The 15,306-nt window shown below is 42.1% G+C and overlaps 1 protein-coding gene across 3 annotated transcripts in view; it reads right to left on the reverse strand.

Annotated features, from left to right (window-relative positions):
* Nucleotides 1–15,306, reverse strand: part of CACNA2D3 (calcium voltage-gated channel auxiliary subunit alpha2delta 3) — a 734,213-nt gene that overhangs the window by 126,156 nt on the left and 592,751 nt on the right. For all 3 annotated transcript variants that reach the window (XM_054035781.1, XM_054035782.1, XM_054035783.1), the window contains exons 25-27: nucleotides 12,950–13,045; nucleotides 8,883–9,004; nucleotides 8,486–8,566 (exon numbers count right to left, since the gene is read on the reverse strand). In XM_054035781.1, the coding sequence (XP_053891756.1) occupies nucleotides 8,486–8,566; nucleotides 8,883–9,004; nucleotides 12,950–13,045 (299 nt within the window). The remainder of the gene's footprint in view (nucleotides 1–8,485; nucleotides 8,567–8,882; nucleotides 9,005–12,949; nucleotides 13,046–15,306) is intronic.

A 15,306-nucleotide genomic window follows, 5' to 3' on the forward strand; every position in this document is an offset into this window, starting at 1 on the left:
ACCTTGACACTGGGCATGTGCAGTGATTGCTTCAGCACCCTCTATGTACCTCCAGCAGAAAGGGGGCTTTACTGGACGTACCTGGAGATACTTGGGTGTCTCTCCCCACTAACCACCATTTGCTGATAAGGAATCATTGTAGTGGAGGTGCATACTCTGCTTGAAGGGTAGGTTTTGGAGGGCAGGGTTTCTGTCTCCTCTCCTGATTACACTGAGCTAGGAGAAATCTTCAGACCAAAAGGCTCTTTTATTCAGCTCTGTTTTGGAACTGGGCCCACACAGGTTTGGGCTAACATAACCCACCTTTAGTTAACTTGGAGTTTCAGTTAGTTGGAAATACCTTAATCAGGGCTTGCTTGTATTCAGAGACTAAAATTCTTACCTGACAAGGGCTCTGATGCTTTTAAAATGTGTTTGTGAACATGTTACTCTGACTTAAAACAGTAATGTAGGGATGGCAGGAAGTTCTGTCTGCACGCAGTGTCCATCTAGTGCTTTGCATGTGATATGGTGATTAATGTTGACATTCAAATATAAATGTCCAATAGCAAAAAAGTTTCTATTTAAAAATTATATCTCAACAGGAAATAATCAAATTAAACAACAGAACACAGCTACTAGCTATTTGTCCCATTAAACCCTCCGTCCTGACCTCACCGCACTTTAGAGGTATGCAAATTAACAAGATTTATGCAATTCCACATTTTCACCAATAGGTGGAACTAGTGCTTTCTACTTTTATTGGAACAGACAAGGAGCCCTCAGTTACTGACATTAGAGGGGGAAAAAAACATGTTGTACTTAAAAGCCAGTTAATCTAATAACTATAAACTAGTCTTCTACTGTAACCTTTGCATTCTGAAATGAACATGGTAATGACATTCAGACTAGATTTTCAAAGCAGCAGCATCTTTTTTATATACTTACTATTTAAATTCACTTAGAAAGGTCTTCTTCAAATGACAGCATCAGTATTTATTAAAATGCAATACAGAGATACTCAACAATCATTCCTAATATTTAAAATCTCCCATATTAGCAAGGTAGCATGCTGCTTTTGCATCCTGCAACATTAGACATGCAGACACACTTAACAGTCCCTTTGTTAATGTTTATTCTCGTACTCCTCTCTACAAAGCAAATAAGACTAGATAGGTTCGTAAATTAGTTGAGAGATTTTAGAATGTACCTGATCTCACACAGTAAAGGGAAAATACTTGTATCCCAGAAGCCTAAGAGGATGGAGAATAGACTAAGCCTCGGGTTTGACATGCCTCAAGATTCTGGCCAGCTCTGCTCAGTCCTTCATCTTTCTGAGATAGCTGCACTGAGCACCATGCAGTTTACTGCTTGCTTATGGGTCTTTTGACTGATGCTTTAAAATCCAAGGCACTATCTTGTCTGTGGGGACACTAAAGATCCCTTGACTACTTTTGTAAGTCAGAAATTTGCCTTAATGTTCTTGACCAAAATTCTCCCCCTATCATTGTTGTGCAGTGTGATGTGTATCTGTTAATGGCTGTCCTCCATCCCAAATGTGGCTAGATTTCAGTGGTGCAGTTTTGCGTATCGGCTGTGAAGTGTTTGGGGACCATTCAGAATGAAAGGTGCTATATAATGTAAAGACTAGTCTATACTGTTGCATTTGGACCACAACCTGTATACAGGGGTGGGATGAATGAAGGGAGCAAATCAGAATTCCTTCAGTGTCCCTAGGGAGATGGCCAGTGGAGTGGGAGCTGTGCCAAACACCCTTGAAAAGGAGCATGCTCTGTAACGTTTCAGCTCTGATGGCCCTTTCTTCATCCACCCCAACCCCATTTTGACTCCCTTTGATGAGTTGGTCACCAGTAATGATACTAGATCTTTTTCCTTGTATTGAGGGAGAGCAAGAACTGGGCCTGGGCCTTCTTACTCCTTATGAGCAACTGGTATATGCCAACCGTTACTGCATTATCACCGCTTTCCATTTTGAAATGTCAAAGAACACTAAAGGCACCCCTCTGTCAAAGGGCCAACATATAGAATCTGCTGCAAATCACTTTGAAATTTAACCACAGCAGAGAATAATACAAGAGTACAATAGTCAAATTTGTGTTAATTCACCATAAAATCACATTGTTGCTACCAGTCACACACGCTGCAGACGAGAAGCTCAGTCCTAAACTGCATCATTCCTAATCAGCTGCGTTGCCATCAAAAATCAAAATTCCCATCCAATTTACCCTGATCTTGCTAGAATAAAAATAACAAAAAAAGCCATAGGTTGACCTTGCAGCACTACCAATTTAAAAAACATATGCTTTTTAAATGTAAATTCGATATAGAAATCACTGAGGGAACATAATATGGAACACTAAGACATCTCTCTTCTGAACATAACTGCATTTTAACTACACACCATACACACATTTTTCAGGCTTATTATCCATATCTCTGCTGCAAATAAATTAAGCTTTCAGAGTGTACACAAACACAATAAATATACCTGTATATTTATAAATACACATACCTACACCCCTAATTCAAATTTGCATTAATTTAAGTTGATAAAGTCATAGTTTGTTAGATGGAGTGGGAGGAATTTAAAAAGCATCTCATCATTTTCTCCAGTCAAGGAAATATATTCTCACTTTGGACTGACAGAGGGGGTACAGATGGTAAAGCAGCAGCAGTAGTCAAATACTATGTGGCAGTGTTGCCAACCACTCTAACTCTACAAACTCATTGATTTTGAAGATCTCCTGACATTATTATTGGATTATGCTTCCTCCATTTGGAATAAGCATTTCTGTTAGCATAGAACCAGATAAGTTAGCATAGATAAGGGGCCTATTATCAGTGATGCTCTTCTACAAAAGATGAAAACAAAAAGAGAAAGAAATACAAAGACAACAGAGGGGATTGGATAGAGCAGGGGCGGGCAAAATCTTTGGCCTAAGGGCTGCATCAGGTTTCAGAAATTGTATGGAGGGCTGGTTAAGGGAAGCTGTGCCTTGCCAAACAGCCAGGCATGGCCCGGCCCCCACCCTCTATCTGACCCTCCGGTTCTTGCCTCCTGACGCCCCCCCCCGAGACCCCTGCCCCATCCACCCCTCCTGCTCTCTGTCCCCTGACCACCCCTGGACCCCCCGCCCCTAAGTGCCCCCCACCGCCCCATCCAACCAACCCCTCTCCTTCCTGACTGCCCCCCGGGGACCCCTGCCCCATCCACCCCCCCCTTCTCCCTGTCCTCTGACCACTCCCAGAACCCCCGTTCCCATTCAACCCTCCCTGTTCCCCACCCTCTGACCGCCCCAGCCCCCAGGGCCGGCTCCAGGCACCAGCTTAACAAGCAGGTGCTTAGGGCGGCCAAGGGAGAGGGGCAGCACCTGCAGCAATTCGGGGGTGGCAGGTCCCTCACTCCCTCTAGGAGCGAAGGACCTGCCGCTGAACTGCCGCCGCCGATTGCGGCTTTTTTTTTTTTTGCTTGAGGCGGCAGAAATGCTGGAGCCGGCCCTGCCAGCCCCTGACCACCCCTCGAACTCCCCTGCCCTCTATCCAACCCCCCGCCCCCGCTCACCACAATGCCTGGAGCACCGCGCAGCACAGAGCACCGGACCAGGCCGGGCTCTGCAGCTGCGCTACCCCGGGAGCCCGCTGCGCAGTGAACTGAGGCTGCGGGGGAGGGGCCGGAGGCTAGCCTCCCGGGCCAGGAGCTATGGGGCCGGGCAGAATGGTCCCACGGGCCGTAGTTTGCCCACCTCTGCTTTAGGGCATAATTAACAGGTATCCTATAACATGACATTCCTTGCACTTTAGGATTTGCTTTGGGGATATGTCACATTTAACCACCTTTAATCCCTTTTCAACAAGACTAAGAATTATAAGTAATATATTCAAAAGCACCTGTGAGACTTAAACGCCTAAGTGCCTAAGGTCCAGATTTGTAAAGGAATTTAGGCAGTGCTAAAACAGTGTTGCAACTCCTATCTGACTGTTTTCATTTCATTTCATTTTCAAAAGTGACTTAGGTTCCTAAGTCCCATTGACTTTCAATGAGACTTTGACTCCTAAATCAGCTGTGTTGAGAGAGCAATGCCTAAATACCTTTAAAAATCTGGTCCTAAGTCAGGTTCTAAGTCACTTTTGAAAATGGGACTTGGGCTCCTAAGTCATTTATGGTACTATTTTCAAAAGAATTTATATCTAAAGTCTAAATTCGGCCAAAACCACACTTTCTATTTTATGAAATAAATATTCCTGATTCCCATTAAGTGAATGGATTACAGCACACTGGCAATTGAGATACTTCTTTGGCGTAAAATCACTGTCTTCACCACAGAGGTATTGACTGAAAATAAATCTACACCAGAACATTCTTCTTTGCAGAACACCCTAAAATAGTAAGTTTTTTTTATAAACAAAATGTATTAGAATATGAATAATAAAGGTGAACCTCATTTAAATCTAACCATGGGGGAGAAACAAAATTCCAGCTCCCCTCTATCCCAGAGGTGGGCAAACTATGGCCCACGGGCACATCCGGCCCGCGGGACCGTTCTGCCCGGCCCCTGAGCTCCTGGCCCAGGAGGCTAGCCCCTGACCCCTCCCCCACTGTCCTCCCTCCCCCGCAGCCTCAGTTCACTGCGCCGCGGGCACAATGCTCTGGGCAGTGGGGCTGCGAGCTCCCAGGGTACCGCAGCTGCAGAGCCCGGCCTGATCTGGTGCTCTGTGCTGCGCGGAGCATGGCTGGCTCCAGACAGCCACCAGTGCTCCAGGCATCGTGGTAAGCAGGCAGGGAGCAGGGGAGCAGGGTTGGATAGAGGGTAGGGGAGTTTGGGGTGGTCAGGGGCCTGGGGTGTGAATAGATGTGGGGGCAGTCAGAGGGCAGGGAACAAGGGGGGTTGAATGGGGGGCAGGGTTCTGGGGGTGGTCAGGGAGAAGGGGTGGTTGGATGGAGCAGGGGTCCCAGGGGGGCTGTCAGGAATGAGAGGAGGGATTGGATGGGGCAGGAGGGGGCAGTCAGAGGTGGGGGTTCTGGGGGAAGTCAGGGGACAGGGAGAAGGGGGGGTGGATGGGGCAGGGGTCCTGGTGGGACAGTCAGGAAGGAAGAGGGGGATTGGATGGGGTAGGGAGTCCGGGGGTGGTCAGGGGACAGAGAGCAGGAGGGGAGGATGGGGCAGGGGTCCGAGGGGGGGGCCGTCAGGGGACAAGAAGCAGGGGGGGTCGGATAAGGGATGGGGGCCAGGCCATGCCTGGCTGTTTGGGGAGGCACAGCATCCCCTAACCGGCCCTCCATACAATTTCTGTAATCTGATGCGGCCCTTAGGCCAAAAAGTTTGCCCGCCCCTGCCCTAAAGCACACCCAGCACATTTGCTCTGATGGAGATAGACTTTGTACTTTCATAAGGAACTTCATTTTGTCTCCAACTAATAAAGGAACACATTATACATAATGCATCAGTATCCCTCATAGTACAATGAAAAACCTTAATTATATCTGCAGCAACATTAGCCATTATCCAGGTTGACATTTTTGCACAAGTTAATTGTTCTCATATGTTTTTATAAGAGAATGATGAAATTATAATTAAGATTTTCTGTTATGCTGTGAGGGAGAACAATGAATTGTGTATCTTTTCATCAACTGGGGGCAGAAGGGCACTTTTCCTATGATCCTGTGGAATCTGTTTCATCAGTGGGGATATGCTGAGCTTTAGAGAATAGTTGATAGGTGTCCCATTATTTGGCCTATCCTTACTATTCAGGGACTGTGTGCTGGGGATAAGACTCATTTAACCAGATTGAATCCCATTTAAACTATTTGTTGTTTGCTTATGGAATTTCCTGAGTTACCTTAATATGATAAATATAGGGTGGTTTGGGGTAGGTAGGGATGCCCCCAAACTTTCCCTCCAGTGGGAAAGAGAGCCAAAGGGGTAGAGAGGGGCAGGGTGGGATAATTATGCGTGTGAGTGTGTGTGTATGAGTTTGTGTGTGTGAGAGTGAGTGAAGTGGAGGGAAATTAGTTTTATTTCTACACTCTCCAGCTCAATGTTCCTGCAATTCCTGTGGCGAGGTCGGCTTGTGTATGGCCACATCTGCTCCACTGGGCCAACCACAATTCCTCAGGGTGGAGGAGCCTCCATGAAAGCTGCAGAGTATAAAGCAGAGGCCAGAAAGCACCCTAACACTGGATCTCAAAAGTTCTCTGACCTGGGAACTCCAGATGCTGCTCTTTGACTGAGATGAGGTTCGCAGCATAGACAGCAGCCCTCTTTCCAAGAGCAATGTATTTCTTCAGTTCCATTGGAAACAAGAACCAAGAGGTGACCATCTTGCCAAGGGGCAACCTCACTTTGACGTAACAAGTATAGTTTTCAAATATACTGCATATCAGACTCCCAGTTGGTGGGGAGAGAAAGGAGGAAGAGATCCCCATCAAAAATTAAAGTCTCAGCTCTTAAAAACATTGATGTTTATATCTGTGTGCACTTCATGCACTTAATGCCTTATACCCCTTCCTTAGAAGGCAGTCAATACCAGCCCCCCATTTTACAAAGGAGGTAATCGAAAGTATGTGTAAGTCACTTTAGCAGAGCTGGGAACAGAGCCTAGATCTTTAATATGATAACTCCAACCTCTCAACTCAGCCACACCGCCACTCAGAAAGAACCTGCCAAATCTACGTGTTTGGGTACACACTGGTTGTAATCACTAGACCACACTCCTCTTCCAAAGATCGGAATAAAATCTTGTAGTCCTGATTCTCACCACTCTAGTGCTGTGTTGCCCACTGGCAAAATGAGTGTTGCTTTCCCCTTTAGAGGCTGCTCCACACAAAAGCAGAAGTTACTTCTGATAAAGGCTTGGGATTGGGATATGAAAGAGCTGGATTCAAATGCTGCTAATGACCCACGTAGTGGATGGACTTAGAATTCCTGTTTTCCAAGTTTATTCTTTTCTTTTTTTTTAAAGAAACTGGTGTATTTAATTGATAGTGTGAAAATATTGTTAAAAGAGGATTTATAGTGGAAAACTATTGAAGCTGGTAATAATGGTGCAACATACAACAAAGTACAGGTGTTCCAATTTCCATCAATTTTCCACACACTTTGATGTCCCACACTGGCAGATTTGAAGGTTGAGAAATATAGCAGCAGAAGTACTCTAGTGAAATGGGGGTCAGGTTCTAGGCGGTAGTCTGTGCTTTCAGTTATTGGAAATGATAGCCATCTTTACAAGGAACACCTCCTCAGTAAAGTAATGGTCACCTTTATTGAGTGTATTAGTAATATCCATCTCATTGGGTAGTATCAGATCTTTTGTAAATGATGGGAAATAGCGGCCATTTGAGAAAAGGAAAATTGTGACTAGAATGCTAAAGACAGGAAAAAACAATTGTTGATAACTTTGCTTACTTACAACCTAATTTCTTGAATTTCTTGGATTTGAAGGTGGCTGGCAATGAAGTTTAACTATATTGAATGTGTGAACTGTAACATACCAGACATTTGTTAGTAAAAAGACTTCTGAAAAATTTCAGATACAGGAGAAAAATTTCCGAAAGAACTAATTTTTAAATTAATTTGAACTCAAACCAAATAAGAGACAACTGAAAAGCAGAGCTAAGGGCTTGTAGGGGTGGGAGAATGCTTGTGGGGAGGCAGAGTTCCTCACCTATATTCACAGATTTTAAGGACCAAAGGAACCATTATGATGGTCATCTATTCTGACCTCTAGCATAACTTCAGCCTTAGGACCTGAATTAATTCCTGCTTCACTTCCAATAGCTGTGGTTGAGCTACAGCTTATCTTTCCAAAGAAAAACATCCAAACTTGATTTTAAAATGTCCAGGATTGGAGAATCTATGACAACCCTTGATAAGTTTTTCCAATAGTTAATTACCCTCACTGTTAAAAATTTGTGCCTTGTTTCTAGTCTGAATTTGTCTGACTTCAGCTTTCAGCCATTCGACCTTTGTTTGGAAGACTGTAGAGCCCTCTATTACCAAATTTCTGCTCCCCATATAGGTACTTCTAGATAGTGATCAAGTCACTCCTTAACCTTCTCTTCGATAAACTGAATAGATTGAGTTCCTTAAGTCTCGAACTATTGGGAGTGTTTTCCAAATTCTGAAGAATGTGATGAATCCTATTATACTTGAGAGATTTTTGTTACACTTGTTTTGCTTAAGAAAACTCGTTCTGGTTTATAATTGTGAAGATTTGCTCCTATGAGCAAAATCTTTCCTGATTACTGCTGTGTTATTACTGCTATGTCAACCCAGCAGTTTACAGGGAGGGCTTGGGTGCCCAATGAACACAGACTCAAGCTCTTAGGGAGAGGAGGCCTGCAAAGACCTAGGCTTTAGGGCATTCAATTGCACTTGAGATGTTTCCAATTGTTCTTTCTGCATGACATTTCCATTAAGTCAGAACAGTCTGAAAAAGTAAGGAATTCACACACTGCTTACATATAGGAATAAACAAACAATTTTACCTGCAACCACTGGAGATTTTCTGTCATCTAAAAGTTGAATGGCAGTACTAGCTGTCACCACATTGCTTTTGTTTGCTGTTTCTACAAGGTGTAAAAAAAAAAAAGCTATTAAAATCAAAACATACTGCAGTGTAAGCAAGTTCAGCTGTAGATTTCTAGTTTGAAAAAATTATCAAATATTCGTATTAATTTAATGCTCAGGAAAAGTGCACAGGCAGTGACACTTCAAGTTTCGTCACAATGCCTGATTACAGGATTTGTGAACTTGGTGAAAATTTCAGTGCAGATTTCAGAAGATGAAACTCAGTTCAATACCATCTCCTGAATACAACAACATATGTGGAATCTTCCCAATATTATGCATGCTTCAGTATTTCAATATGACAAAATTACAGACCTGTACTAAATGGGATTGAATAGACAAAGCTGCCTGGTATCTGCTCGGCGGCTCTTCTGTACCAGAGTGGAAAATGATCAGCATTAAAAATATTCTCTTTGTCTTCAGCTGTCAGGAAGTCTCTTGAAACAGAAGAAAGAAGAAAATACTTGCTGCTTTTTGTATATCACAAAAAACATTTCAGGCTTGAAAGTCATAACAAAACAGCATCTTAGTCTTTGGGAAAGAAAATGGACTCACCTTTTGGGTTCTTTTCTATATCATTTGTGCAGTAAAAGAGTTTAATATATCACTGAATAATTCTTGATATACTTGCAGTATCTTCTCAGACAACAAATTTCATAGCAACCCTGCTATGTATAAGCTGAGAAGGGTGGGCAAAGGGGTAAAAAACTCAGCCAAAGTCAAGTGGAAAATTGTATTACTGTAGAAATTAAAAAAGATGCCTTTCTTTCTAGCAACTTGTTCAAATAATGTTTTACTTTTTAAACTAGCTGTGTGTGGTGGAAGAGATGTTGTAACGAGTGAGGGCAACTGTTTCAAGCAATCCAAGTTCAAGTCTTGAGTTAGGCCAACATGATTAATAACTGTTCTTCCCAAGAAGATATAGTGGGAGGGGTGAACAATGAACTTGGCTATATTCTTCCCCAAAAAAGGATGTCAGGGAAAGGTGCCTGCGGTAGAAGGGAGGGGTCATATGAGAAAAAATGCAACTATCTTCTCCATGCTCATTGCTTCCAGTGTGCTGGATGAGGACAACAGCACCACAAGCTGCAAGGCCACTGATTCCAGCTCACAAATCTTTCACCCAACAACAATATTGTGTATTCAGATTAATATCATGCAGAAATCCTTAGTTATCATCACAAAACACATACATGTTATCTGACGTTCGCAATACACAGAGCCTCTGGCAATAAGCTACACTAACTAGAGGATGTTTATTTCAGAGAGCTTCCTTTTAAGAAACACATACTTCCAAAAATTGCTGCGTAACATTTTCTGGCACTGAAATCAGTATGTTCCACACATATTTGCACTTGCATATTGCAATTCCATAGAAATAGGTCCTTAAAGACAAATCCTGGGTAAAGATGTATTAGGGAGGTCAAAATGAATATTTTCTTTCTTAAAACCTTTTCACACACCAATGATTCAACTTTTTAATTCATTTCTACTGTTGTCTTTGCAGTTTAATAGTGAGGAATATTTAACCATAAGAGAAAACAAGTATCTCTTCCTACACAATGCTCAACATTGCTCTAATGTTGATTTCCCCAGAATTACATTAAATATTATTGGCTCTCTTAAAAGGATTGACGTATTGATTGCAGATGCTGGATGGAGCATAAAAAAGTTATACTGTCAACATGATTTACTAATAATATGACATGTATTCAAATAGGTAAAAATTAAGGGCATTTTCCTGCTGCTGCTAAAGTCAATAGGAGTTTTGCCATGGACTTCAGAGGGAACAGGACTGGACTCTAAGTAAATAAAAATATATGTCAACGTAATGGCTTGAAGGTTTTTTTGTTTTTTTGTTTGGTCATTGTGGTTATTGTGGTTATTGTACAGGATTAGAATAGAAATATGTGAGTAGATAGCAGAAAATTGACTTTTAATATATAATTCTGTGTGGTTTTACTTTAAGCCCTAAAACACCAACTTCTGTCTCATGCTAACTGTGGGAATTAATCTATTGTGAACAGCTAACCTCTCAAGTTCCTGTCTGAATGTTTATCTCTCTCTCATATGTTCATGGTGTAAATAGTACTAACATGTTGCTATAACACCTTTGCACTTATGCTCAGATCCCCAAAAGGACTTAGGTATCAACTCCTCCTTTAGATGCCCAAGTTCAAAATTTAGGTGATGCTGAGATACTCAAAATATCTACTAAGATGCTGCCTAGCCCTGGAGATGCTTAAAATCCCTTAGGACCTAAATCTCCACTGTTTAAGTCCTTGAGGGGAATTTCTGCCTCTGGGCATGTGCACTGTTGCCTCAGTGCTGGCCAGTGCCTATCTTATGCCCAAGGTCCAGCAAAGATCCTCAAACCAGGTGAAACTAGACATTGTCCCACTTTGCTTACCTCGAGAGCCCAATCCAGTAGGTATGCTTGGAGCATGCCTAACTATACACAAAATAACCAGGGATGGAAAGAGAACTCCTTTATAAGCACTAGCCCAGTTGTTAGGGAACTCACCCAGGACATGGAAGACCCCTGATAATGAGCAGGAATTTGAACATAGGGCACTCACCTGAGAGGTGGGAAACCCAACAACTGGACTATAGAGTCACTCACTCACTCTCTGGCTCAGTGCAGAGAGGAGAGATTGAGAGAGACGCACACCAGAATATCCCAAAGTTCAGTGAGCTAAATATTATATGAGAGGCTGCTGCCTCTCCTCTTCACCTCTTCCTCCACCAGGCCATTTTGGGAACAGTTTGGGTGTGCTGCCACCATTCTTACAAGAAACAGCTTAGGTGCCTGACTCTGGGAAAGGGTTTATGGCTGTGGATCCCAAGCAGAGATAGGCACCTTCCTCCAGCCCAGATGTAGCACCTAACTCCTTGAGAGGGGCATGGTTTAGTAGTTACCCCTCTTCTTGGCATGTGATATTGGGTATTTAAGGCAGCTCCCCTAGCCTAGTGTGTCACCTTTGGTAAATCCCGTACTTAGGTGCCTAACATTCCCCATTCATTATATAGATAGCCTGGGTGCCTAACCTAGGGTCTGTGGATTCCACTAGGTGACTAGGCACCTAAAAGTTAGGTGCTGCAACCTCAGTATTGCAACACCCTAAGCCCCTTTATGAATTTGGACCTTGGGACCTGATCCAACATACACTAGTAAATGGAAGGACTCCTATTGACTTTAATTTGTGTTGGACCCTTTTATGGCAGCTTTCATCAGAGAATCCAATGGGGGTATGTTAGATTTCCTCATTTTAAACGGATGGAAAACTGATGCACACAGGGTGTAAGTATCTTGCCTAAAGTCATGCAGCAAGCCAATACAAAGATGGACATAGAATGAACATTTCCTGACTCTGACACCCCTGCACTAATCTCTAAACGACACTAAACAACAATCCCAAATATTCATATTACTCATACTTACTAAGTTTTGCCCTTACTCAAAGTATAAAACAATCACACTGACCCTATGTTGTTTAGAAAAGAGTCCAATATATACAGATAAACCATTTCCCATAATATTCAACATGATCCTATTGTCTATATTATCTAAGCTTAATATAACTGGTGGAGAATTATTTTCCTTTCTACACTGTACAATATTCAGTATTAAGGAACTTTAAAATGAGTATTATGATTACATTTTAAAAAATATTTTGTATGGCTTTTTCTCTCTTCCAAATTTAATGTTATAAAATACTTGAAGAGCGGGGTTGAATGACATAGAATAGATTATACTTTGAAGCCATAGTAATCCTCTGTCCAAGTATCTCATGCTAGACTGAGATATGAGACAGTGATCAACCTATATAAACCCTTCAAACTGAAGTATCCTTGCGTATGTTACAAATGACATAATGCATATCTATCATTTTGTGAGCCAAAGGCATTACAGAATAAGTAAAATTAAAGTTTTGATTTAGCAATATCAGCACACTAAGTGTTACAGACCTTCAATTGAGGGATGAATTCAACTGGGATGAATAACTGCTGGAAACACCTAAAGACATTTGTTTTGGGATGAGCTTAAGAAAAAATTGCATAATTTCCCCCATCTTCTGCAGCTCCAGTATCATCTTAGTTTTGCACTGAATAATCAGGATGTGAGTCTAACTCCAGGAGGGTGGAAAAAAGCAAATATATGGACTGAAAAAAGGCCCCTATTATAACTGATACGCGGGTGAAAAATATCACCAACTAGTTCCAAAAGTTACAGAAAAATCTAAAGATTACAAGAACTGTTTTTGTTTATTCTATGTATTTAGCTTTGCCAGTGTGAAACTTTGGGGAAGAAAAAAACAGCGTATCTCCTAAAAAATTTCTTGCCTTCCCACCTGCTCCTTCAGCACAGTCATGTGACTTACTGATTAGTAAGTTGCTCTGGTCCCACAAACAGGTTGATACGAGATAGACCCGTCCGGGTTCCAAGAAAGGCAACTTCCACTCCCTTGTCAGAATTTCTGAAATAGAGCAGCACACAAGCAAAGATAAACATTTCTAAACAGTAAATAGATAGAGCTAGTGAAAGAGCATTTTTGATCTCATTCCTCTTATTTTTAAATTTATTGAAAGACGTGTTCATTTTTTTTGAGATAAAACACACAAACGCATAGTTTGAAAAGTTATTTGGCCACTGCAAGAAATTTGTTTCTTCAAGATGGATTTGTGCGGTGGAATTACATGAAGACTGGGGGAAGAAAGGGTGTGGGTTACTAGCAGCATAGCTCCTCATGGTCACTCATCCTGGTCCTAGACTGGGATAGGGACTACAAACCCTGCTCACCCACTATCTCAAATATAGTGCTCAACTATAAAAAAGGGACATAAGGACAACCCAGGGAGTTACAGACCAGTCAGCTTAAATTCAGTACCCGGAAAGATATCTAAAAGGTATCTAAAAGGGTGTCATAAGGAGGAGGGAGAGAACTTGTTCACCTTAGCCTCTAAGGATAGAACCAGAAACAATGGGTTTAAACTGCAGCAAGGGAGGTCTAGGTTGGACATTAGGAAAAAGTTCCTAACTGTCAGGGTGGTTAAACACTGGAACAAATTGCCTAGGGAGGTTGTGGAATCTCCGTCTCTGGAGATATTTAAGAGTAGGTTAGATAAATGTCTATCAGGGATGGTCTAGACAGTATTTGGTCCTGCCATGCGGGCAGGGGACTGGACTCGATGACCTCTCGAGGTCCCTTCCAGTCCTATAATTTATGAATCTATGAATAAGATAACGGAGCAAATAATTAAGCAATTACTTTGCAAACACCTAGAAGATAATAAAGGGATAAGTAACAGTCAGCATGGAGTTGTCAAGAACAAATCATGTCAAACCAATCTAACAACTTTCTTTGACAGGGTAACAAGCCTTGTGGATGTGGGGAAGCAGTAGATGTGGTATATCTTGAGTGGGATCCCAGTTTTCAAGTATATAAGAGGCTGTTACAAGGAGGCAGGGCCAGCTCCAGGGTTTTGGCTGCCCCAAGCAGCCAAACAAAAACAAAACAAAAAAAGCTGCGATCGCGATCTGCAGTGGCAATTCAGCGGGAGGTCCTTTGCTCCGAGCAGGTGTGAGGGACCGTCCGCTGAATTGCCGCCAAACAGCTGGATGTGCCGCACCTCTCTGGAGTGGCCACCCCAAGCACTGGCTTGGTAAGCTGGTGCCTGGAGCCGGCCCTGCAAGGAGGAGGCAAAAAATATATTCTTCTTAACCTCTGAGGTTAGGGCAAGAAGCAATGGGCTTGCATTGCAGCAAGGGCGGTTTAGGTTGGACATTAAGAAAAACTTCCTAGTTGTCAGAGTGGTTAAGCACTGGTATAAATTGCCTAGGGAGATTGTGGAATCTCCATCATTGGAGATTTTTATGAACAGTAAAAACAAACACCTATCAGGGATGGTCTAGATAATACTTAGACCTGACATGAGCGCAGGGGACTGGACTAGATTACCTCTCACAGTCCCTTCCAGTTCTATGATCATCTCTGAGGATTTGTAGCCATGGGTTCACATTATCACAAAACCAATTAAACCTTTGGCCCTCCCACTGCCAGCCTCCAATCCGCTATTCCTCCACAATGAACTGTGTCTGTAGTGGCAGAGAGGATATAAAAGGGGTATAAGAATTTCCCTGTACACACCCTCTGAAGTTGCCTTCCACGCATGAAGTGGAATAGCTGTAGTTCCATTGTGTTGGAGGATTCAAAAGACCTTATTCTGCTGTGTGAATTTCACCCTCAAAGCTTAGGGTATATTAACACAAGTGTCAGTCATAGGAAATAATTTCTTATCTCTTAAGAGTAGATCGGCTAACCCCCAGTTGGTTATCAGTTCAGTGCACAATATAAACACAATTAATTTTATAGGTAGAATAATTAAAACACTTTTTCAGGCTGGATTTTTGTTGTATATTTTTAAACTAACTTTTGATCTTTTTTTTAACATTTGACTTAAACAGAACAAAACTTATATTTCCATGGTATTTTCTCTTTTCACCCACAGTTTCCTAAAAATGGAGATGGAAAAATCACAATCCTAGTAATTACAAACCAACCTCAACTAATTACCTCACTGTATTATATGTGGCTTTACAATAACAGGCCTTTTCATACAACACAGAAAATTGTACAAACTTAATCAAATCTCATCTGGATGGTCTCCAGAATTCCCTTTCTACAATGATAGCTCACATAGGCTTTGCTAATCAAATTACCTATTTTCCCAATATATA

This window comes from Malaclemys terrapin, chromosome 7, assembly GCF_027887155.1.
Source record: "Malaclemys terrapin pileata isolate rMalTer1 chromosome 7, rMalTer1.hap1, whole genome shotgun sequence".
NCBI classification, from domain to species: domain Eukaryota; kingdom Metazoa; phylum Chordata; order Testudines; family Emydidae; genus Malaclemys; species Malaclemys terrapin.